The 23,566-nt window shown below is 40.2% G+C and overlaps 1 protein-coding gene across 1 annotated transcript; it reads left to right on the forward strand.

Moving 5' to 3' along the window:
• The first annotated feature begins 6 nt into the window (after positions 1-6).
• Positions 7-23,546, forward strand: LOC134740879 (uncharacterized). The gene is made up of 26 exons (XM_063673531.1): positions 7-146; positions 777-945; positions 3,438-3,526; positions 3,682-3,756; positions 4,110-4,167; positions 4,870-4,968; positions 5,997-6,179; positions 6,606-6,848; positions 7,390-7,482; positions 7,716-7,928; positions 13,292-13,465; positions 14,360-14,452; positions 16,394-16,519; positions 16,881-16,955; positions 17,623-17,709; positions 18,388-18,528; positions 19,035-19,106; positions 19,494-19,586; positions 19,922-19,987; positions 20,068-20,172; positions 20,353-20,452; positions 20,748-20,866; positions 21,049-21,182; positions 21,550-21,687; positions 21,779-22,127; positions 22,515-23,546. Exons 1-26 carry the CDS (start codon positions 7-9, stop codon positions 22,743-22,745), a joined length of 3,465 nt encoding a protein of 1,154 aa, XP_063529601.1. The 3' UTR covers positions 22,746-23,546.
• Positions 23,547-23,566: the final 20 nt, after the last annotated feature.

The raw sequence follows: 23,566 nt of genomic DNA on the forward strand, positions 1-23,566 counted from the left end.
AGCACAATGGAGAACGTGGTGGAATGTGACAAGTGCGTGTGTGTGAGCGGAGCCACGCTCGATGTGCTGAATGAGGTGCAGCGAGCGTATGAACACCGGCTGGAGCTGGTCGAGAGGGTCGGGGGAGCGGATAAAGTGCAAGTAAGGTTCAATAGAAGCTGATAAAAGCTAGCTTTAGAAATAGCTTTCAGGCATTGCTGACGGTATCAGCATCGCTCGTCTCATTAGTTTTTCGTTTATTTCTGATTTCGTATCATTCTGTATTAGTCACTCGTTCTTTATTCGTCTTGTTCGGTCTTTGTCACTATCTTCTTTGGCAATATTCTTCAACTGTTCTTTCTCTTAATATGTCTTATTTGTTTTTCGTCATGGTCTTCTTTAGTTTCATTCGTCATTTACTTACTTACACACTTTTTCTGTTATGGGTGCTACTTTCAGGCTTCCTCTTATATAATCATTCCTTATCCTATCCTTTCTCGTCACGCCACACATCCATCTTAACATTCTCATCTCCGCTACATGCAATCTCTTTTCATCCGTCAGCTTTAGGGCCCAACACTGATCCAATACCATACCATATGCATAATACAATACCACACTACACCACACCTACTACCTACTATATACACCACATCTACTATGAACGTCTGTAATTTTCTGTTCAAAAAAGTCTCTTGAATACGATTATTGCGAAATCATAGCGAAAGAGGCAATGTAGGAAAACTTCATATATATGCGGATTCTCGCACGTCCTATAGCCGTTTATCTATTGACAGGCTATTTTTCGTGCTTTCATATAATGTGTGTATGCAGATGCAGTCGCGTGTGTTGAGGTCGTGGGTGAGCGACCTGGTGGCGCAGAACGCACTCCTCGTCCGGGCTGTTGAGGAATTAGAGCGAGAAAGCACTAGTCGGGCCGAGACCGAGCGGCGGAGGCACGCTGAGGTAAGAGTGTGGGGGAGCCACCTGACCTGGTAGGACGCCCTCCAATTGACCAAAATTAATGTTAAGGCAGGTGCAGCGCTCCTCGTATCGTATCAACTTAGTTGCGCAGTTTAATTTTAAATGAGGTGACTTAACTGCACAATAGCCGCGCTGTTGCTATATGGTTTGCATATAGTGCCAAAAAACAAAGATAAGACCAACCTCACAATATAGATTAAAAATCGAACCATAGTGTTAAAACGTGAAGTAAAAAATTTAATAGAGATTAAGTTGGGTTGGATTGGATCCCGTTTGCAGAACTAAGTCCAGATATATATCACAACGGAATAAAATGAAATTGAAAACTTTATTTCAGTCACAATCTCCATAAAAAATAAAAATCTTTCCTAACCATGTTCACAGCAGAATCTTGTGGTGTAGGTACATGTAGAGTTACTTATGCACTTATAATATAAGATATGTATCAATCATGTATCGCATTAAGTCTGTAAGTTGTGTTTGACCAATAAACACATGTAATTTTAATTTTATTAATAAATGATTGTATTGTATTGTAATCAATATTCTATTTCATTTATTAAAACATCCATCCGTACATGGCGACCGTTACCGTTAGCCAGTCGCCACCTTGCTCGCCACGCGTGTTTCCTTAGATGCTTAGATTTTTAGAATGTCAGTGAGCGGACCATATATGCGCGTGTTTCCCTTAAAAGTCAGAGAGTCAATTCTAGTAGTTTCTATCGTCAACACGGTAGTTTGGTTCTGATTGTCGATTTATAACAACGAAGATAAACTAAATTAGGTATACTTTAGGTTTACCTAATTTAGAACTTCCCCTTCGCGCTTCCAACTGTATTAAAGTACAAGTTAAAACTACGACACCAATATATATTAAATTATGCGATAAGTATATTTAGACGTTGTGATTGTTGAAAGTGTGGTCTGTTTGAAGCGTCATCGTCAGCCTTCCGCACCGCAGATAGAGTGCGAGTATGGCGCCGAGACCGCGGTGTTGCGGCGCCGCCTCGCGCGCAAGGACTCGGACCTGCGCGGTCTCGTCGAGGTGTTGCGGCGGCTCCGGGAGTTAGACCTCTGCACGCTCGACGGGATACACTTCTTCGAGGTCACACACAGCGACATCTTCGGCGCTGATGGGTGGTGAGTTACTGTAACGGTTGTTATCTAGTATACGTTGCTTGTGTGAGTGGCTCCTCTGAACGACCGACGACATACACACACATATTTGTCTCCGATGACTCGTAAGGTGACTTCCCTGAATAATAATGAAACAAGTAACTACTTCTGCTGCTAAAATTATCTTATTCTGCAACCAGTGTATGAATTTTTGGTTTTAGAAAAAATATCACTTAATTCCCACGAATCTACCTTTGTAGCTTTAATAACGTTTAACTAAATCTGTTTCTAAATTTATGACAACTCAGGCCGTTCAAAACTCCAGCTCTTATTGTTGGCCCCCGGCAATGAATCGGAAGGGTCAAAGACGATATAAATCGGACCGCTAAAAGAAAGCGGAAGATCCGAAGGCCTGGCAAGGTTCTTGGGTCGAAAAGTTTGGACACCCTTGGGTCGTAACGTAACTAATGACCTCGGTTTGAAGGCTGGTCTATCAACTGACGCAGTGTTTCCCCGCAGGCTGTCGCTACGGAGGGGCGACGGCGGCGGCGACTCGGGCTCCGGCGACGACCCGGCGAGCGGGCCGCTGCAGTTCAGGCGTTTATAATTACCCATTATATTTTGAGATGCACTTATTTTGGTATTATGTATTATATATATATTTTGTTATGACGACGTGTTTAATTTTATCTGCCTTTATCCAAAGAGAAGCCAGAGAACCTTTCAAGTAGAACGTGAGCGTAAATTAGAACTGTATCTATGTAGGCAGGCAAAGCTCAATAGAAAAAGGCATTTGAACTCGGTAATGATAATTTATGTGTAATATAACCTGATATGGCGCAGTCGGTACTGTCGGTAGGATTAGGGGGTAAGATATTTGGTGCTCATGAATTTAAAAAAATAGTTTTAGGCTCGCTCGCTTTGAATCAACCGTTTATTGTTCTGGGAACAAAAACTGGAAATATCTTTTAATAATAAAAAAATAAATTCATTCGTTCAGTTTATGCACGTGCTCAGTTTCCTATGTGATTTCTGTATCAGTAAGTAGGTAAATGAATGTAGCGTAAGCGTGTAAATACCATAGGTAAATAAAGATTTGACTTGAAATCGGCGCACAGTGCATCGTGGCGTTACATAATATATCATCAACAATTTCCCGAACCACCTTAGTTAGGTATTTAGGTAATCGATTTGTGCGGAGCGTGTGCGGTGTGCCTCACCCTCAGTGAGATTCCGATTTATTACTCGTACTGTGAACATGGTTAGTCTATATTTATTGATAGTAAGTAGATTCAAACATCTTCTGCATTGACATATATAATTATAAAGTAACCTAACAGTTTGCGATTTTGTTTCAGAGCTACAATGGCATGGAAACACAGGATAAGAATCTTGAGTTGTCATTAGTCAACGAATCGCTACAGAACGACGTAACAGCGAAAGACAGGTAACTAGTGTGTCCTCTCGAGAGTCTTTAGTTCGTTCGCTGATAGACTACAAATGTTGCAAACTAATTTGGCGAGTTTACGAAGAATTGCGGTGTACGAGTACCTACTCGGCCTACTTCATAAGATCTGACAATCTTCAACTGTTTACTTTCAGGGAGATCAAAAGTTTGAAGAAGGACCTGCAGCAATACGAAAAGTCGATGGCCAGGGTGAGGGGCGAGGGAAAGCCGTTAGTATTGATCATTTCAGTACTGTAGTTGTTTAGTATTTTTTGTGGAGACAGATATTTAACGGGTTGGCTTAAAGTAATGAGAATTTTCGAAAACATAAAAATAAAGACAATAACTATATAATGGTCTCTGGATCTTATAATGAAAAGCTAAATATATAATATTAACTTTGAAACAAATGCTATAATATATTAAAAGGCTCCCGTTTAATTACTTTAGGTAACATGCTTCTGACCGTTCGTCCTCGATCACTCGTCCAAAGTGTAATACTTTGGACGAGTTTCAAGTCGACTCTATTGAAAATGCGTTCTTGCTATCGAACCTAAATAGAATACCTACTTATTTATTTCAGCAATGTTCAAATGAAAGATGCCGAGGTGATGGCCGGCATGTGCTGCACGGGAGCCGAGGTAAGTTTAGTTTATCGGTTGATTATGATTAGTCCAATCTACTTAGATCGGAGTCAAGGAAAAGCAACATGGGCGCCAAGGGAACTATTGCGAGCATGCTGTGCCATTTCCTATATGTTTTATTTACATTGCTCTCCATAATAAGCCCCCAACATTGGTCCAAACATTGATCTATCTTCAGTTTACTGTTTACCTAATCTCAGTCAATTGCCACTTTAATATCAAAGCGGATATAGGGCTCCTCCAAAATTTTCCCAAAAACAGCCACATACACTATACCTTAATATTTTATGCGACCTTAAGGTGCAATAGGTTCAGAAAACGGAGTTTTTAAAAATTCTAAGCGCTTTTTAGGATCACAATATGGTTGCCATAAAATTAATTAGCAATCTTGAGGCCTTTCTCGAGGGACTTCAGAGCTTTCTTCTTCGAGTGATTCCAATCCTGAGTTTTTGACTTTCGCTCGATAGAAAAAAAATCACAGAGTGCACTTCCAGTCAATTGACTAGAAACCGTAGCTAATAGTTCAGCAGTGCGGGCCGGGGGGCCGGGGGGCCGGGGGGCCGGGGGGCCGGGGGGCCGGGGGCCGGGGGCCGGGGGGCCGGGGGCCGGGGGCCGGGGGGCCGGGGGCCGGGGGCTCCACTGACTTGAATGTTTACTTATAATTAATGAAACCGTAGCTAGCTATTACCTATTATGCAGTGCGGCGACCTGGTGCCGGTGCAGGACATCGAGGTGCTGGTGCGCGAGGAGGCCGGCAAGTACCGCGAGCGCATTCGCAACATGGAGATCAGCCTGCAGGTTTATACTTTTCATTTAGAATCATTTTCTACATATACGTTCCGAGGCGCTGCTGAAGCGCGTCTTCTAGCGCGCAGCAGATATTGGAAACATTTGTTATAAAGGTCATTCTGGCATATTCACTTCCCAACAACGGTTTGTTTGATGAAGTATACTAACCTAACTTAACTATGTAGGTACGTCATGTTTATCGGTGTCGTGTTATAATTCGTTTGGGCTATCAGTTAAATACCAGCCATTAGTTTGGTGTATGTAACTACGCTTGCCTTACACTACTGTCTACTTCTAAGAAATCAAATTGACAACCCATCTGTTCTGGAGCGTATGCGTATTTTTACCCCAGACAACTACATAGCTGCAGTAGGGCGTAGCGCACGTAGAGCCAGAAACCTTTTCGCATATCCAAATGTCCGCACCTATCACGGTTCAAACGCACCCACGTACCGAGCAATAGAATTACTAAATAACTTCTTAGCTTCAATCCAAAACGCAGACATATTCGCAGACAAGTGGCCGTCCTTACAAAGTAGTGTCAGGATTTTTTTAAACTCTACCTATGTAACTTTGTAGTATGTATGTTTAATTTAAGTTCCTAGAGATACTCGTAGTTCGAAAAATGTATACATGTTTATGATACTGACTATGTATTAACAGTATAAGTGTCTTGGCGTAGGTCGCTGTAAACTTATACTTGTGTTTGTTTGAATAAAGAATAAAGAATAATAAAGAATAAAGAATAAAGGTATCCTGTCTTAGTTGGGCTCTTTTTTAGAGAGCTTGGGATAAATTGCCTTATAAATAAAGTGCCCCTGGAGGCCCTCTGGATACGACAAAGATGACTGAATTTCCTGGGGCCATAAACTGTCATAACATAACTGCTATAAGTAACTTTTCTCATTGCACTACTGTTTCAACTAGTATTCATGGGTAAATTATGCATAACGCTACTTTCTAAAAGTTTATTATCTGCTAGAAGTCGTTCGGCCCTCAATGAAGCCGAGGTTGTAACCTTGTCATTGTGTCCGTAGTCGAGCGGCGTGAAGCTGCGCGCCGTGCACAAGCTCAACCTCGGGCTGATTGAGGAGCTGAGCTCGCTGCGGCGGCTGGTTGTGGCCGTCGACGTGGAGCGCCGAGACGCCCGGGTGAAGCTCGACTTGCAGAGGACCATCGTGAGGCAGATGGTGCGACAGCTGCGTCAGGCCAAGGCTCAGGTATTGTACCCTGGCTACAGTCGTGATCGAGGAGCGTAGCTCGCTGCGGCGGCTGATTGTGGCCATCGACGTGGAGCGCCCCGACGCCAGGGTTAAGCTTGCAAAGGACCATCATGAAGTAGATGGTCCGACAGATGCGTCAAGCAAAAGCTCAATTACGGAAGTAAGAGGGAAGCGTCCAGGATCGAGCCATATATCCTGCCAATTTTTCCATCGTGTCCGTATGTATCTGTCATTTTATACCTATGTGCTTTAAGATGTACCAGCCATCATAAAATCTACCTACTTCACCGCTTTATCTTTAAAAACCAATCGTTCTAGATCCACATTCTGAAGGCGTATTATGATGAAATTGATTGCCACTTATTGCAACTGATGAAACACATAAATACCATCAATATTTCCTTAATTGATTTTTTTCCACAGTTGAAGAAGAAAGAGCTTTCTGACTACTCCACCAAGTCTGACTTCGTGAGCGGAGACAACTTCGGTCAACCGATGTCGCACGCGTCGCTCCCCGCGGTCGCGGCGCCCTGCACCAGGCAACCGCGACCGCGGCGTCGCGACGTCCCTCCCCCACCCCCACCCCCACCCCCTCCCGCTGACAACCCGCACCCCCTCACCGACCAGCTCGACTCCAGCGGGGATTTTCGCCCCTTTCATGAGGACGTGCTGTCACGAAAGTCTAACTAGTTTGTTCCTCGATATATGATTTTCAGTTTTACTGGTGTTTTCTTGATTGGAATTTTAAATTTTCTGTGCCAGGTCAGTGGGTTTGTGTTTAGTCGTAGAATTATTGTGTAGAATGTTTGGACCAATGTTGATTTCACTATAAAACATTTTCTTAATTCAATGCAGCTCATAATTGTTTGTACCGTGGTACATTAAATTAGTCAAATGCGAAGATCATCATTCGCCTCGCCATTTACATGATTGTGTAATGGCGGGTGTACAGTCCGAAGGCAGCAAAAATATATGGCACGCTCTTATGGCTCTACAAATAACATCGTGTCAGATTTTGTTGCGGCCTTCGTTGTGTAACATATTATTGCAGGTAGTTACACAGTTGCACACACCCGTGGAGAACTCGGCAAAAAACCGACCCAATCCAAGAGCAGACTCGATCTCGGCCTGTCTCGGAGTTTCTTTACGAGTGTGTACAGCCATCATAATCAGTGGGATATCATGATCAAGTCTCTATTTGTTGTAGCATGTTTGTGTGTGCGCGTGCGTCGTGACTTCCACGCCGAACGGCACCATTGAGCTGCCCGACGAGTCGCAATTTTCAATGATACCACCTCGGGTAATTTTTCTTCTATTATTTTTATGACAATCTATGTCACAGGCATTATCTCCAGTCTGCGCTACTTCTCTTTTGAGTATATTAACCTATAGTAATTACTAATTAGTAGACAATTAGATATCCATGTGTTCTCGACAATAACTTGTATCAATTTCATACATTTATTACACTAGCTACATATATCGAGTTACCTTAATTATAAATTTAATATCCACTTGGAAACTTTTTTCCAGATACAATCTCCTATAACGATATCCGACGATGATTCAGAAGCTAACGAGGTGTTACTTGCATGTGACTGTGATGACCATCAGGCAGCTGCCACCAACGTCCACGAACAGACCACGTTGAGGCTCGACACCCCAGACCACACACAAACTCAACTCAATCACAGTCTTGATCTAACACTAGAATCCAGTACCAGAAATCAAAATGGACATCCGCTTGTTACGGGTGACAATCCTCTCAATCAAAGTGAAAATTTAATACCAGACTATAGCCCCAGAAACTTAAGTAGGAATCCTCAGGATGACTCCAGTTCAAGTCTGAATCAAAGCGGAAATCAGGAATATGAACGTAGACCTAAGAGACAAAATCTTTCATCAAATCATATTCCTCGATGCCAAAGTAGATATATTATACCGACTACTAGTTCGAGTATTCTTGAAACTTTACATCCTGGATCAAATAAAAGTGCACGAAATCAAAGTAGAAATGCAACAGCTGAATCTAGTCCCAAGGGTCTAAATAAAAACCTACAGGCTGACTCAAGGCAAACTTCTTTCAACCAAAGCAATGTACAGATGGAACACAGCACTAAAACCCCAAATGAAACGAGTGCAAATTCATATGAAAAAAGTCAAAGTTCCGAAGAACCGAACCAAACCAAACAAACAAAGGGAAATCAAGAGTTGGTGCACCTTCGGGAAACAACAGACAGCGACAAAGAAAATACAGAACGATGCCAGTGTAAATGTCCTTGCAAAGACCAAAAAACATACCTTCGCCCGGGTCGTTTTCCAGCAGAAAACTTAAGTATATCTGAAAATAATGAGGAAATAATCTGCGAAGAATGCCAATGTACTTGCAATTGCGAGACAAAAACCTGTGACAAGTCTACTGGCTCAGATAGTCAACTCAAATACACGAGATCAGAACAGTTAATGAAAAAAACCATGAGGCCATCAGAAAACGACGAGAAATTTAATTTACAAGAATGCCAATGCATATGTCCCTGTAAAAAGATAATACCAACTCCAGCAGAATGCCTAAGCACATGTCCCTGTAAAAAAATACAATCATGGGATCAATCGATGGTAACACCTAGTCAACTAGAGGATACACACTCAACACAAGAGTCGAATATGTCAAGTAAAATACACGTTCGTTTCTGTCCTGTCGACGACACTAGACTGTGTGACACGTTGACCTCATCGGACAACAATCGCTGGTTCATCACCCCTGAGGGGATTATGAGGGGGTTGGAAGCATTACGACAGACTTTCATGGGGAAAAGTGAAGATTATATAAGCATTTTTATCAACAAAACAGCAGAGAACCAGCCTTGTACTTCCAATCATGAAGACCCGCGTTTACAGACAAATGTAGAAAATGGTTTTCCAACGATTAATCCGTCGGGTTCAAAAATACACTTACATAATTTAAAAAAAAGTGTCAGCATACTACGACGGAATAGTAGGCGTGACTATTGCAATTGTATCGAGGGCAACCAAGAAGAGGAGACAGTTGATCACCATCAGAGGGACCAAGAAGTACAGAAACCTGAAAGGGCTGATAGAAGCCAAAGCGATGAAATGTTCGAGGTGGAAAACGCTGCACCGATGTAAGTTGGTGATCAACGCATTTTTGCAAGTTATAGTATTAAATATATAATCCTCTGCATATTATGTGCACAGACCATTAAGGTTAACACACAACTACTGCTAAATGTTACATCTTTTTTACCTTCAGCCCAGGTAGCAGCACTATGTTAGATACGATCGAAGTGGCAGATAGGTCAAGCAGAACCGTAGATGATGCTCAGAGAATGTAAGTTTCTCTACATCAGTGGTTCCTCACCTTTCAGTGATATTAAAGATACAACTCAAAAAATAAAGTGCTTGACATTTTTTTTAGAGAAATTGTGCGGAAGTTAACCTTTAATATAATGTCGAATAAAGTCAAGATGGAGTGTTCGTTTTATAAAATCGCAGGCCACCCCAGGTGCTCCCAGAGAACCAGTGGTCCATGGACCATCGGTTAAGATCCACTAAGCTGCTCCACATGACTACATGGTACTACAGCCACACTCTTAACTTATGAACTAACTTAACTTAACTGGTGAACACAGTAAGGTTGAAAATCACGTGTGAATTAATAATGTCATAAATTGATTTTAGTTTTGTTACAGAGTGATGAAGTTGCAGAAAAATGAACCCGCACAGGTAAATCATAGCATCAACTCATACCTACTTATATACTGTATATTATTATTCATTCATTTATTCCTTTATAAAACATAGTTTTACATGTCAAATACAGTATTTCATATTTACAACTATTTACATCTAAGTTACATAGCAAAACACATCAGTATGAATATAATATTAGGTATAAGATAATTATGTCGGGTAGGTACAATTATTATTTAAAATTTATTATTTATAGCTTTAAATGATTACAGTAAGTTCATATAAGTATATCATATCACTTAATTATGGTTAGTTAAATTCTTATTTTATATTTCTATAGCTTGGGATTGTGAACCAGTTCAAGAGTGCACGCCGTCAAAAAATTCGTCAACAGAGTAGTACGCTTCAGACATAAGCCTTAAGTTTATTCACGAAACCTCTTTTACCAGTAGCAGTTTTAATCTCTAAGGGTATGTGGTTATATATCTTAGGGCCTATTGAGTGGAGACACTTTTTGGACTTAGCTAGACGCGTACGTGGTGGACGCAGTTCGCCTCTTCGCCTAGTATTATAGTTGTGGGCGTCACCGCGCGTCGGGAACTGTTCAAGGTTACCTCTCACATACTTGGCTACGTCGAGAATATATAGGCACGGGAGGGTGAGGATTTTGGTATCCTTGAACAGTTCACGAGCGGAGTGATCCCAGGGGACTCCAAGGGATTATAGATCACAATGGCTAATAGAAGCCATGGGAAAATGCCATCACATCATCCATCACTCACATCATCTGTCATCACATCGTAACTCGAATATCTTGCTTGTTCTTGTAACTTTATTGATTACTATTATGATTTATGATAAAATAAAGAAGAAACTGAAGAAAAAGGAGAGGAGATCTAGGCTCTCCGAAACATGTCGCGCGAGTGGCTAAAACAAGTGAGTCTAGAGAGTATTAAGCACTGTGATCTTTGCTTTAAAGATACAGGGATTCTCATATAATATAAGGAAAACCTCTTTAATTTCAAAAGTACATCAGGAAAAATTATAACAACAATATAAGAAGGACTTTAGTTATTAAGTATCCTGTTTACTTCCACGGCATCGCTCGTAGTAAAACGGACCTAAGTATCTAAGAAAAGCGCAGTCACTTATCTCCTTTTCCCGTCGGAGGCCAAAATTAGTAGTCCATCTAACGATGCATTTCTCAATCCGACATAGCTGGGATGGTGTTGTGAAATGGTGAGCCTGAGTCCCGCGGGGACATATTTTTAACAACTCTGGGATGCAAGCGATACGCGATACTTACCTAAGAAAGTCCACGGGCGCAGACTAATAATAATTATTAAGGAAGTTAGTGAACTTTTAGATGTATTTTTTTTAATTTGAGGTTTTAAATTTTAATTATGTATAATAGGAAGCATACGAGCAGACGAGCCGCCGGATGGGAAGCAGTCATTTATTATTTTCATCAATGTAGCGACATTGAGGTACACTGTACTATCGTTCAATAGTTCACTATGATTTCAGTACGGACTTTCGTATTATCCACTTTAGTAGTGTTGACGGCAACTACCTAATTTAATTTGTTACTGTTTTTAACGTTGTTTCTGATAAGTCACCCGGCCTAAAAACGGCGTGCTATAAAATCAGTTTTGTCTTAGGGGCCCTAACTCTTCATATATTTCAACTTTCTTCTGTAGGCGCTATTGTTCATGGCTTGCGCCATCTCCCTAATGGTTCGGCGTGTCGAAATGCTGCGGAAGCCGCGACACGCGCTTTGTTACTAAACACTAATGAATGCAAAGGACAGGATGTCTTCCACGACGATTTCGTCAACTTTTCTTCCGCGTTTTCGTTCTTGGCTATTTGCATCGTTAAAAAATTCGTGTTACGAACGGGCTAGGGTAGGGTTCTTACTGAGAGTCATCTAAAAGGGTCCAGAGTCAAATTCTACATTCATATCTGGACATCTGCACTCTCTTAAGGTAGTGCCGAATTTTAAGTCGTACCAAAACTAACCGCATGATACGACACTTGTCTGCCACCTCAGGCCATAGCCCCTTTTAGCCCTGGAGTAAGAGAGTCCTATGATAGGTTAATGCAACTTATCATCCCGGAATCGAAACCGCTGAACATTAAGTTCCTAAACCACCATCGTCGTTCCATAAAAGGCAGCTCTGTTTGCAATATCGGACTAAATTACAATTCTTTTGATGTATAGGTACCAAAGAGCTTCTCTTTATAATTATTACCAACGTCTTAGTTGTTTACAGTCCAGTTTGATTTGAACTCTCCGTTAATTATGATTCGTCTCGAGGAGATCTAATATCGGAGTTCCTGCTACGCTACGATGCGTCAGGTTCTGTGCCTCTCATCCCTTTGATGTTCTAACTACAACACATATATTATGGTCATGGATGGACTTTATCTCGTTGACATAAGACTTAGAAATGGTCAAATATTTAACAATATTTTCACGTGGAATAGAACAGTTATAAATAGTGACTTTACAGTTACTTTCGACTAACGCATATATTTTGACCGGAATAGTATGAATGGGTTGGTTTATCGATTTAGTCAACACCCAATTTCAAACAGGTACTTTAAGTTCTACCAGTTTATCTCGTTTTGTCTGGAATCTGTATAAACATGGGGAGGAAAGAGGCATTTTCATCTTGTTCCTTTTTATGACATAGGAGGCAAACGAGCAGACGAGTCTCCTGATGGTAAGCAATTACCGTCGCCCAGGGATACCCGCAACCAGGGATACCAGAGGGGTTAATCAGTGCGCTTTATTATATCGCCTGTCTAGGAAAATTGCATACCGATAGAAACTTCATATTCTTTATCTTTGTTTGTATGCCTTGCCCTATAGGTAGCCTATGGATAGTTCCCTATTGATTCTACTTTTACAAACTTTTAATGGAAAATACATTCAGTTGTATTTGTGTCTCAAACGAGACCACCTAATACCTAAACTCTCTATCCCATATTCCTTTTGGGACATTCATGCAGCTTTCTAGTTCGACACGTAATCAGACGTGACTAATCCGATTCCCAGAACGAATCTAGGTATCCTGGCCAAGCTATAGCCAATTAGGTCACGATTTTACTCGAGTCGGGTCGCAACCGCCCCGCTTCCGCCACCAAATGCCTATTTACAGATCGACAGAAATACGCGCAAAGTTACCGCTGCAGTTGGGTGCGCTCGCGGCGACGTTCCAAAATTAAACCGAATTGGAACTGGCTGGAAACAAAAGACGGTTGGAATTGAAGATCTAAAGAAGAGCGCTACGTTTGAATTTAGAATATTTCCGCTTGCGCTCTAGTTTTCAAATATTAACGGTTTGTAAGTGAAATTGAGTTTGGTTCTAAAGTAAAGTTTGTTTTGTTTTGAGTGGCGGTGCTCGTGGGCTCGGCAGTGTGTTCGCGGACGGCGCGGCGTGTGTGGTGTGACGTGTGTTGAGTCGTGTGATGAGTACGTGTGCGTGTTTATGTTGATTGTTGTGATGATGACGATGATGTTCAATGGGCTGGCGTGTGTGGATTCAGACAATAGTGACTTTACTAAAGTGAGTGCAATCGATTAAAGGATTCTATTTCTGTGGATTAATTGGATGAAAATTTAATACAGATATGACAAATTCTTTTTGTACACATTAACTGCGTAATATACCTCATTCAATAATTAAAATGAAATACCTACCTACGACCGGTACTTAGTTTATGAAATTTTTATTATACGTTCTTTTCGTATAAGTTATATTATACTAAGGGCCAGTTGCACCAACCACAATTGACGGACTGATTAACGGCAATCAATATTTGTTAACTATAAATATTTTCATACAATAAAATTTTGCGTACGTTCTAACGCTGACGACTGACGGTTTGCGACCCTAAGGCTCGGTTGCACCAAACCGTCTGTCACCGTTAAAGCGTTCGCAAATTTTTATTATATGGGAAATTACATACGTCACTGCTGTTTGACGTTAATCAGTCTGTTAAATGTGGTTGGTGCAACTGGGCCTAAGTATCTAAAAGTTACTCTCTTCGTTGACGGTCATTGTATTTTGCTAATTGTTTGTTGTTTCTTACATATTTCTCAAAAAAACCCTGTCGACTAGTAAAGCGCAGGTTTCCCCATTGCCTACTGAAAATATAGGCTTCGACAAATGCATTTTTGTAGATTATTTGGTCATAAATCATAATATAATAATATCTAATGTCTCAATATTTCAGTAGTATTAGGTAAGTATGAGAAATCCAAGTTTTGTATGAGATGGAATTTTCGCGTCTATACATTTTTCAATTTTGTCACCTTTTTCTACACAAAATTGGTTTGCCAGACTGCACCTATTATAAATGGTGATTTCGCACTTCATAAACGCTTGATAATGCGGTTGTACCTATGTATTCTGTGAGTGACCGTTACCCGTTACCCGTTACCCGGCCCTGGCCCGCAGGACAGCGGCGGCGGCGGCGGCGGCGGCGGGTCGAGCTGCGCGGGCGCATGCGAGCGCTACTACCGCGACAAGCTCATCGCGACGCTACAGATTGTAAGTATTATATTATGTGTTGTGTACATAATAGTGCCGAATAATAGTACATTACTACAGAGGCCGGGAAGGAAGGGGTTGCCGGCCGAATAGAATATACGGCCGAACGTAGTGAGGCCGGATAGTTATGAGGCCGACAACCCGTTTTCACGCCGATGTATGTATAGTGCTTTTCTCAAACGTTTAATATAGGTATATAGTTTGTCAAAGGACTGTCTTATTTCAAACATAGACAGAGAGAATCATACTACCTTTGTCTTACACTAGTACTAACACCCAAAAGAAAAGGATGAATATAGTTTTTTTTGTTCTTATTTACTGACAAGATTTGCTTGACCAACTATATATATCAATCAAATATCGTTTATTGTTTTTTCTTTAATAGGCGTATTGGCAGAATGTCATGAACGAACCAAAAAGCAAATATTGCTTATAGTTTTGTTTAAATGGCTGAATGCCGTGATGCTGTGCCACAATTATATGTGAAATAGAAATTAAAAAAAAGCCACTTCCCGGCCTAGGCCTGCAACTTTGTATGAAATTTCATTACAGATCTCTCGTCTAGCCGCGCCTGAAACGTGATACTTCCCAACCTAATATAAAGAACGTAATATCAATATTACATAGCATGTTTGAGAAAATACATATACACGGGTCACGTGTCAGGGTTTTGATTCCCCGTTTACACTGCCGCTGCGAGCGGCGGATGTTAGTTTAGGTTAGATCATACCATAGTACATACGATCCGATAGTAGGTATGCTTTACTTATGCTCCTAAAACAAAGAAAAAAAAACTGCAATCACAAGCTGCCATTTAAAACATAACCTCAAAAAACACTGCACTTCCCTCTATATCCGGTTCGAAGGACCATGAATAAAATGTGGTTTTTCTTCGTGTAATTTCTACTAATTTAAATAAAAATCGGAAAATTATATAAAAGAGCGACTTATTTTATTTCCATGACAGATGTGAGTGATTAATGCGTGACACAATTCTTTTTTAGTTATTCAAATTAAAAATTATGTCATTATCAAATATGCACATTAAAATGTAAAAAGGTTGCAATTTGCAATGGCTTTAGTTTACAAGGAATTACTTTTTTCTACAGTAGCTTAGGTATGCTTCCATAAAGGATACCAAATTGTTACTAAATTGACAACTCATAAAAACACTTCTATTTTGGGCTGGGAATAAATAACAAGTTACTCGACAGCCGGATGTCGTTTATAAAATCCATCCCGACAAAATACTGTTCTTTAAACTTTTAAGCCCGTACAAAACCCCAATAAAGAATGATTTCCGATATGTCTAAAGTGTAAATTTTAATTGACTGAGGATAAATTATGCAGGTACACTTTAATGTAGTTACATTGTTTTATAAGGATAAAAAACAGAAAATAAAAGTGGTCTCTGTTCCCTAAAATAGCTTTTTCACCTCAGCAGCTCGAACAAGCCTACTTTCGTCACTCCAGATAGTGAAACAAAGTAGCTTCATACTTTTTTTTTGTATTATTCTGTGTAATTCGAAATACATTTTAACCTTTAATATGTTCTCACTACTGAGGTGAAAAATTATGTGTGCAACACGAGAGCAAAGTTATTTTACATCTCGTGTTTTTGAGTCCCTCGCTACGCTCAAGATTCAATTATAGAACCTTTCGCATTCTCGGGACTCAAAATAGACACTCGCAAGAAAAACCAACTTTCCTCTCTTATTGCACAAATAACTATTGCCTGTACCCAAATGTCTAGGCATTTCTTCTTTCTATTGTTTGATTTTTCATAATTAAACTAAAAAACAGTTAAATGTCCTTTACAAAAGTCTTGTGGATTCAAAAGGCTAAATCTTTGAATGAACGTTATAAGTCGGTCCCTACTTGACGTAATTAGTCTGACTCTAATTAATATACGTACATAGACTACATAGTGTGTGTGTCTAGTTGGAGAACAAGGAGGAGACGATACGTGTACAAGGCTCAAGTCTGGGCGTCGCAGAAGGCCGCATCGCCGAGTTAACGAAGCGGGCAAGCGAACTACGGCAGGAGTTGGACCACAAGGCGCAAGAGGTCTCTACACTCACATTTTCATTTCGGACCCATTTTGTACCTTGTCACAGCACAGTGACAATAGTATGAGCTCTCCATAGCGATATTCATATTAATTGTCACTGTGACAAGGTACGAAATAGATTACCGATTCGACCGTACATTTAACTGTATTTTTCATTCGTTATATTATTTTTCATATTTTGATTGAATTGTAATGTAGTTTAATATGAGCAAATAAGACTGAAATGAACATTTTTTTGTATCAACACAAATTTGGCTAAATTTTTACAAATAATCCAATCCAATAAGGTATATATAAATAACTCTTTCTCTGCGGAGACTGCATGTTCATCAATGGTTGATAGTAAACGTGTTTTAGTTGAGCCAGCTGCGGCAGTTCGCAGAGAGCTGCCGGGTTGACAAGAGTGATGTCAGCATCAGCGCCGAAATTAAGGTCAGACATTTTTATCCTACATGGGTAACATGAACATTAATTATCTTCCTAGATCTCAGAAGCTTTTGTTTCGTTTTTATTATCGAATAATCTGGTCTTATTTACTTACTTACTGGTGTGGCGCGACGACCCGACGTGGATCTTGGCCTCCGACACCAAAGACCGCCATGCTACTCTGACCAAAGCCGTTTCTGTCCAGTCGACGGCGCCGAGTTCGCTGAGGTCTTTCTGCACTTCGGTCTTATTTATTAAAAGAAAATTAAGTAGCTATCATTTTCATTTGTCCTTTGTATAGGACTGGAATCCAGATACCTAGATATTAAAATTGAAGTGACACTCATAAATAGTGTGAGGTGAAAATAAATATATTTTATTATTTATTTTATTTATTACCTTACGTAAAGCCCTGAGTTTGGCAAAAATCGTCCGTTAGGTACTCTAGTGCACATTAGCTTCTCAAGAAACAAGCTATTTTTGTCTTTTATTCCATCCATAAATGTAATAAAAAATTAAATAAAACCTCATTAAAAACAAATTCAATAAACTAGTGATTTAAACATCTAAAATATGCAAAAATAAAATGTAAACATTAATTATCAAAAGTAAACTGACTAAAACAGTTGAAAATATCGTACATGGTGTTTGTGATGTGTGAGTGGTGTTGTAGGAAGTGGAAGGGCAGAGGCAGCTGGTGCAGACCCTGGAAGACAACCTGGCGGTCGTCACCGAGCTGTACCGCGAATGTTTTTACGATGTGAGTCTTATTTCCAATACAAGTACACACAACCAAACCACATACCAAAACACATACTAGATAACCAACATACTGAGCAAACAACAAACTATACACTGTGAATTAAGAAACAGAGTCATACGTACAATAAATGGATAAACGGATTTTATTGTCATCTTCCTCGCGTTATCCCGGCATTTTGCCATGGCTCATGGGAGCCTCGGGTCCGCTTGACAACTAATCCTAAGAATTGGCGTAGGCACTAGTTTTTACGAAAGCGATTGCCATCTGACCTTCCAACCCAGAGGGGGAAACTAGGCCTTGTTAGAATTAGTCCGGTTTCCTCACGATGTTTTCCTTCACCGAAAAGCGACTGGTATAAATATCAAATGATATTCCGTACATAAGTTCCAAAAAACTCATTGGTACGAGCCGGGGGTTTGAACCCGCGACCTCCGGATTGAAAGTCGCACGCTCTTACCGCTAGGCCACCAGCGCTTCCAGCGATTTTATTGTACGTTACTCTTATTCACTTTACTATTAAGCAGATGATAGAAACACAACGGACCTACTTTGAACTAGTAGGTATTTTTAGAAATCAAGAAATTAAACGCAAAGTATCAGAAAGAAATTCTCGTCTAAAATACCAAATATATTCTCTATCATGAAAGTGTGATCTACTTTTTCCTGTTCTTAAAGGCGGCCAAGCAAGAAGAGTTGATTGACATGCTCAGAAAGTCGTATTTGGACGTCCGGTTGATGGAGAAGGCCAAGACGGACAAAATCACGAAGCTACATAATATCATAAACACGCAGAAGAGGTCCATCGAACAATGCCAGGTAAATACACTGTTCTTTAAACGGGTTTTAGTTAAAAAATCTCAATTTAAAGTTGAAACATGGCTAAAGTATAATTATTTGCAAATTTAGGAAGCAGCTGCGTTGATTCCACTAAACAGCAAAAACTATTACAAAAAATTACTTTCATTTCGGAAGAGAATAAGAGATTTGTCATGGAAAAAATGCGACAGACGGACAAAATTGTGTCGTCAGGAATCAACTCAAAACCACATTAAATTTTAAAGCTTGCTTTTATCATCCCTACTAAATACTCTTATTATAAATGCGAAAGTAACTCTGTTACCTCTCTACACTGAACTGATTTCTATAAAATTTGGTATGGAGATTGTTTGGGGCCCGGAAAAAGACAGGGTAGTTTTTATCAATCATCATTATCATTCTACACAGATGAAGTCGCTGGCAGAAGCTAGTATTATGATTTAAAAAAACTTTGATATGATTTCACTATGCTGTTAATTTTATTATACAGATTGTTCTGTTTTCAGGACGTGGTTATGGAAGTGGAGAGCTTAAAGTCAGAGATCTCCAGCTTTTTGAACAGCTCTAACAACGATTCGGTACTGCTCCAGACTTCTAGCATCTAACGTCTAACGGTGTGATACTAACACTACAATTACAACATACATTATGTGGATTCTTTCCTATATATTTTGTATCATTAAACTTGTATTAACCTTGTACTGTACTGCTTATAACCTCGTAAGATTAAGCGACCTAAAAAAAAGGACATATTCAGACATTTGAAAAATCTTCTATTTGTATTCCATTCCATTCCAGTCTTTCGAGGTAGTTAAACTATGCATGTTAATTTTTACTTGCTTTTCAATGAAACTTTTTTTATACACTCAATGTCCTTTACGTAGGACATTTAGGTCAGTGTTGTACATGAGTATCGAAATAAACACAATAAAGCATCATCCTACCTATAAGTTGTTTTATTGTAGGGCATGTGGGAGCGAGGGTCGGAGAGTCCAGATGTCGGGGAGGAGCTCGCAGACATCCTGGACCAGCTGCGGCAACTGCAACACATGCTTACTGTATGTTTGTGTGTCTGTGTGCTCTGTGTTATTTTTGATTGGTGAAATTGTGCTTGCCGAGGCCTGACTACCTAAAACATATAGGTAAACTGTGTTTCTGTATTCCTGATACTATAATAACAATTCTAATGGCCAATCCATCTTGTTTTGTTCAAAACTTAAGTTCGATTGGGCTGATTGAATAATAAACCGGCCAAACGAAATGTAATTTTTAGCATCTGCGATCTGCTATCATCGATGATTAAAACACACAATCGTACGAGAAACGAAAATCAAAAATGGAATGAAATGAAAATGTTATAATTATGCAGTTCCTTATATTTTGTTGTTAACAGACTGATTGTACGTGCGGTCTACAGGAAGAAAACTCGTCGTTGAAAGAAAGAAACAGAATTTTAGAGGTAGGTTGTGAATATAATAACTTTATCATCAATAAAAACTTTTGATGCTGCGATTTAATAATTTTCGATTTCTATTTTAGGCTGAACTAGAGCAAATTAGGCAAAGAAATAAAGATCTCGATGAGTCCTTGCGGCATATACTAAGTCAGCAGCATGAAAAACAAATGAAAGAAAAGGAACGAGAGGTAAGATGCAGGTTTTAACAATAATATTTTGTAGGTACTTTATGTATTTGTACATTAAATAATATTTTGTACTTTACAACTTTTGGATATCAATTCATATGTAGGTATGTTTTTTTTTTAATAAATTGTCTTATTTAACTAAGGTTTGATAAGGCAATTGATTACGATTCATTGATACAGACTGAGGAAGCGGTGAAAAAGTTGGCAGAGGTGGAAAATATTTGTAAAGAACGAGGCGAAGCTTGCGAGACCCTCAAGAGGCAGTTACAACAGGCACAAGGTATTTCTGGTATTTAGAATCGAAAGTAATAAACGATAGAGTTAAACCAAGAAAAGTCTGCAGAGATTTTGACAGCACACGCAGTGCAGGTGTTAGGGTCATTGCGCTAGTTTCCGTCCAGCTCTAGTTTTCGTTCACTTGACGAAATTTGAATATAAACCTACCTTGCCGCTAGTCAAAATCTCTGCAGACTTTTCTTGGCCTAACTAACAATTTTATAGTAATATAAAGTATATAATGTTGATTCATAATCGTATTGTTGAGTGTAAAACGATAATAAAGTTGTTTGTTGCAGTACTGTTGGATGACAAGACAGCAGAGCTGTTGGAGGCACAGAAGACGAGCGCCGCAAAGGACGTTACCATCAGGGGCCTTCATCAAAACCTTGAGCATTCTGAGAAGCTTGTCCAAGAGGTACGGTCTCTGTCCACCATTATTGTAGAAATGTAGATAACATATACTATACCTTATAACCTTATTTAAATCTTGGGCGAGAAAGTGGTTGTGTCTTGAATAACGAGAAAATTGTAAACTTGCTGTGTGTTCAATCGAAAAGTTTCCTCTGACAATCATTAAAATCTCGTTTTTATTTTCAGGGATTGATGAAATTATCGGAAGTAGCTAAGTCGCGGTCGGAGTTACTGTTGAAGAGTCAGGCCACTATCTCAGAGCTGGAGCAGCGACTGAAGCATTCCGTGCGGCGCTGCCGAGAACTGGAGGCCGGGTGCAGGTAACTCATCATACTATACTGGTGAATTTCATTTCATCGTTAGTCTCTATAACCTGAACGTCAGAGATACTATAGAAGCTAATTGCGATGCTGTGAAGAATTGAAGAGCCTTGGCTTCATTGAATTAGGAGGAGTAGAGCGAGTGTTTTTGGTCGTAATAAATAAACATACACTGCACACTTGTTATCACTCAACACAAACCTCCACCTTACATGGCGACCCTGCCATATCGGTTCTTGGCATAAGTGAATAACCGTCATCGTCAAGGTGGCAAACAGTTTTTTAACGATAATTTTCATGGTTTTAATGTAGTCGTGCACCTGCTTGGTGTCGTGGTACAAAAATTAGTTTTTTTGGGTGTTTACAGAGAGCGAGAGCGCTCAACGTTAGAACTACAAGCGTGTCTAGAGGAGGCACAAGCTCGAGGAGCACGGCTATGTGAAGAGTCGCGGCGCGTGACTGCCGGTGTCCGGCAGTGGATGAGGGAGAAGAAACAACAGACCAGGTACCGTAAAATCTCTAAGTAAGCTGCCAATCGGCGGACTAAGTACCTATATAACATTTTGTATAATACAAACTTGCGTGTTGTATTTCAGAGAACAACAAGACAAAATTAAAATGCAGAAATTAAGAATTCGGGAATTGGAATGTTGTGTTCGAACGCGACAAAACGATCTCACGAGCCAGAGCGAGACAGAACCAAGTAGCAGCGTGTCACAGTGTGAAAGCGGGACGTATCGCCGCAGACTCAGGCCCACGTGTAGCAGCGAGATAAACGCGCCTAGCGGCTCCCTAGCGGGCTGCGTAGCAAGGGAGAACGAGACAGCTAGTTGTTCCAAGTGCGTGTCGAATAGGCAGCAGGAGAGCGGAAGCGAGATGGCAAGCTGTTCACGAGCTCCCGTGCCGCCGACAAGAAAGAAGAGGCAGCAGTCTTGCAATGACTTTGTAAGATTATTTTGATATTTTTATAAGTTTTAGTTACTAAGTAACTACGACAATTCCAAATCCAGTACTTCCGAAAATCTATTTCATTTCTTCCGGTATATTTAGGTAGAAGTCCATTGCAAGATGAAGTTGAAACCAAAGTAATTTGATTGGATTCATCGATCTCTCATTCGATTAGGAGGTAACCAGAAAAACTGGCTTATTTCATGTAAAATCGATTAAAATAACGCGCGTTTCGAAATTGGGTTCATCGGCAACAATATGTAATAACTTAGGGCCGGTACAGACGGACTGCAACTGCACAGTCGGCGTGCAGTTGCAGTCCGTCTGTACCGGCCCTTAAAGAGGGATTTTGGTACTCATTTGATTTAATGCAATATATTCCAGAACTGTCCTACCTCAAGACCATCACGCGATCGCTTCGAGCCCTCCAGCCACCCGGACGTCCGATGGACCCGTCTGTACAGTCGGCTCCCCCGGCAGCTATCTCCCGGCGAACGCGCGGAGTACAGGCGGCCGCGGCGGCAGGTGACCGCGGACGAGCTGCTGCAGCGCGTGGAGCACTTGCACACCGGGTTGGTTGACGGCCAGAGGCGCTGGGGCAGGCACCGACAGTGATAGAAGATATTGTTTACTTGCTCTACAGCATTTCTAGAACGTTATCATGAAAACGCAATACGATTTTATAGCTCAATTACTAATATTACCTTGATACCGTTCGAGAAATGGGTTTCCCAGCTTCTGATTGTACAGCAGGCATAGACGGTGATTATAAATATTAAATGCCTTAACACACAATCACCATGTATCAATACGAAAAACAGTGGATACACCATTCGAGGAATGGGCCTTAGGATAGGCTTTACCATTTTTAACTTGAAAGTTAAAAGCAAATGGGTGACTATCGTTACCATAATGATAATTTACCCATAGTTTCCGATATTGTACAAGACAGGGCTCGGAACCGGTATTTTTAAAAAACCCCGAAATAGTCCAATATTTTGAATTATTTTATGCTCATTACGTAGGACTGAATCATGTATTTAGGAAACAATTTTGCATTATTAAAACGTCCCATTAAAAATGAAATTATAAACAAAAGAACGAAAAAGAACGTAATAATACCGGTATTTTTGTATGGAGCAAATACCGGTTTCCGACCCCTGGTACAAGACTTAACTTTTCCGATGCATTTATTTTTAGTACTTACTACTTACTTGCGGTTGATATGATTTATTGTCTCTACATATTACCCTTTACACGCGAATGACTCCTATATTGGTCATAATTTGACACGACGAATGGTTAGGTGGTATTTATTAAAATGTTTGACGTGTGTATATAAATGTATTTACAGGTTTGAGTTAAATATTTAGATTGTGACCATTGTATTAGTCGACGAGCAGTGAAAAGGTTATCTAAGCAGATAAATACGTCAT

Source organism: Cydia strobilella, chromosome 4 (genome assembly GCF_947568885.1).
Source record: "Cydia strobilella chromosome 4, ilCydStro3.1, whole genome shotgun sequence".
NCBI classification, from domain to species: domain Eukaryota; kingdom Metazoa; phylum Arthropoda; class Insecta; order Lepidoptera; family Tortricidae; genus Cydia; species Cydia strobilella.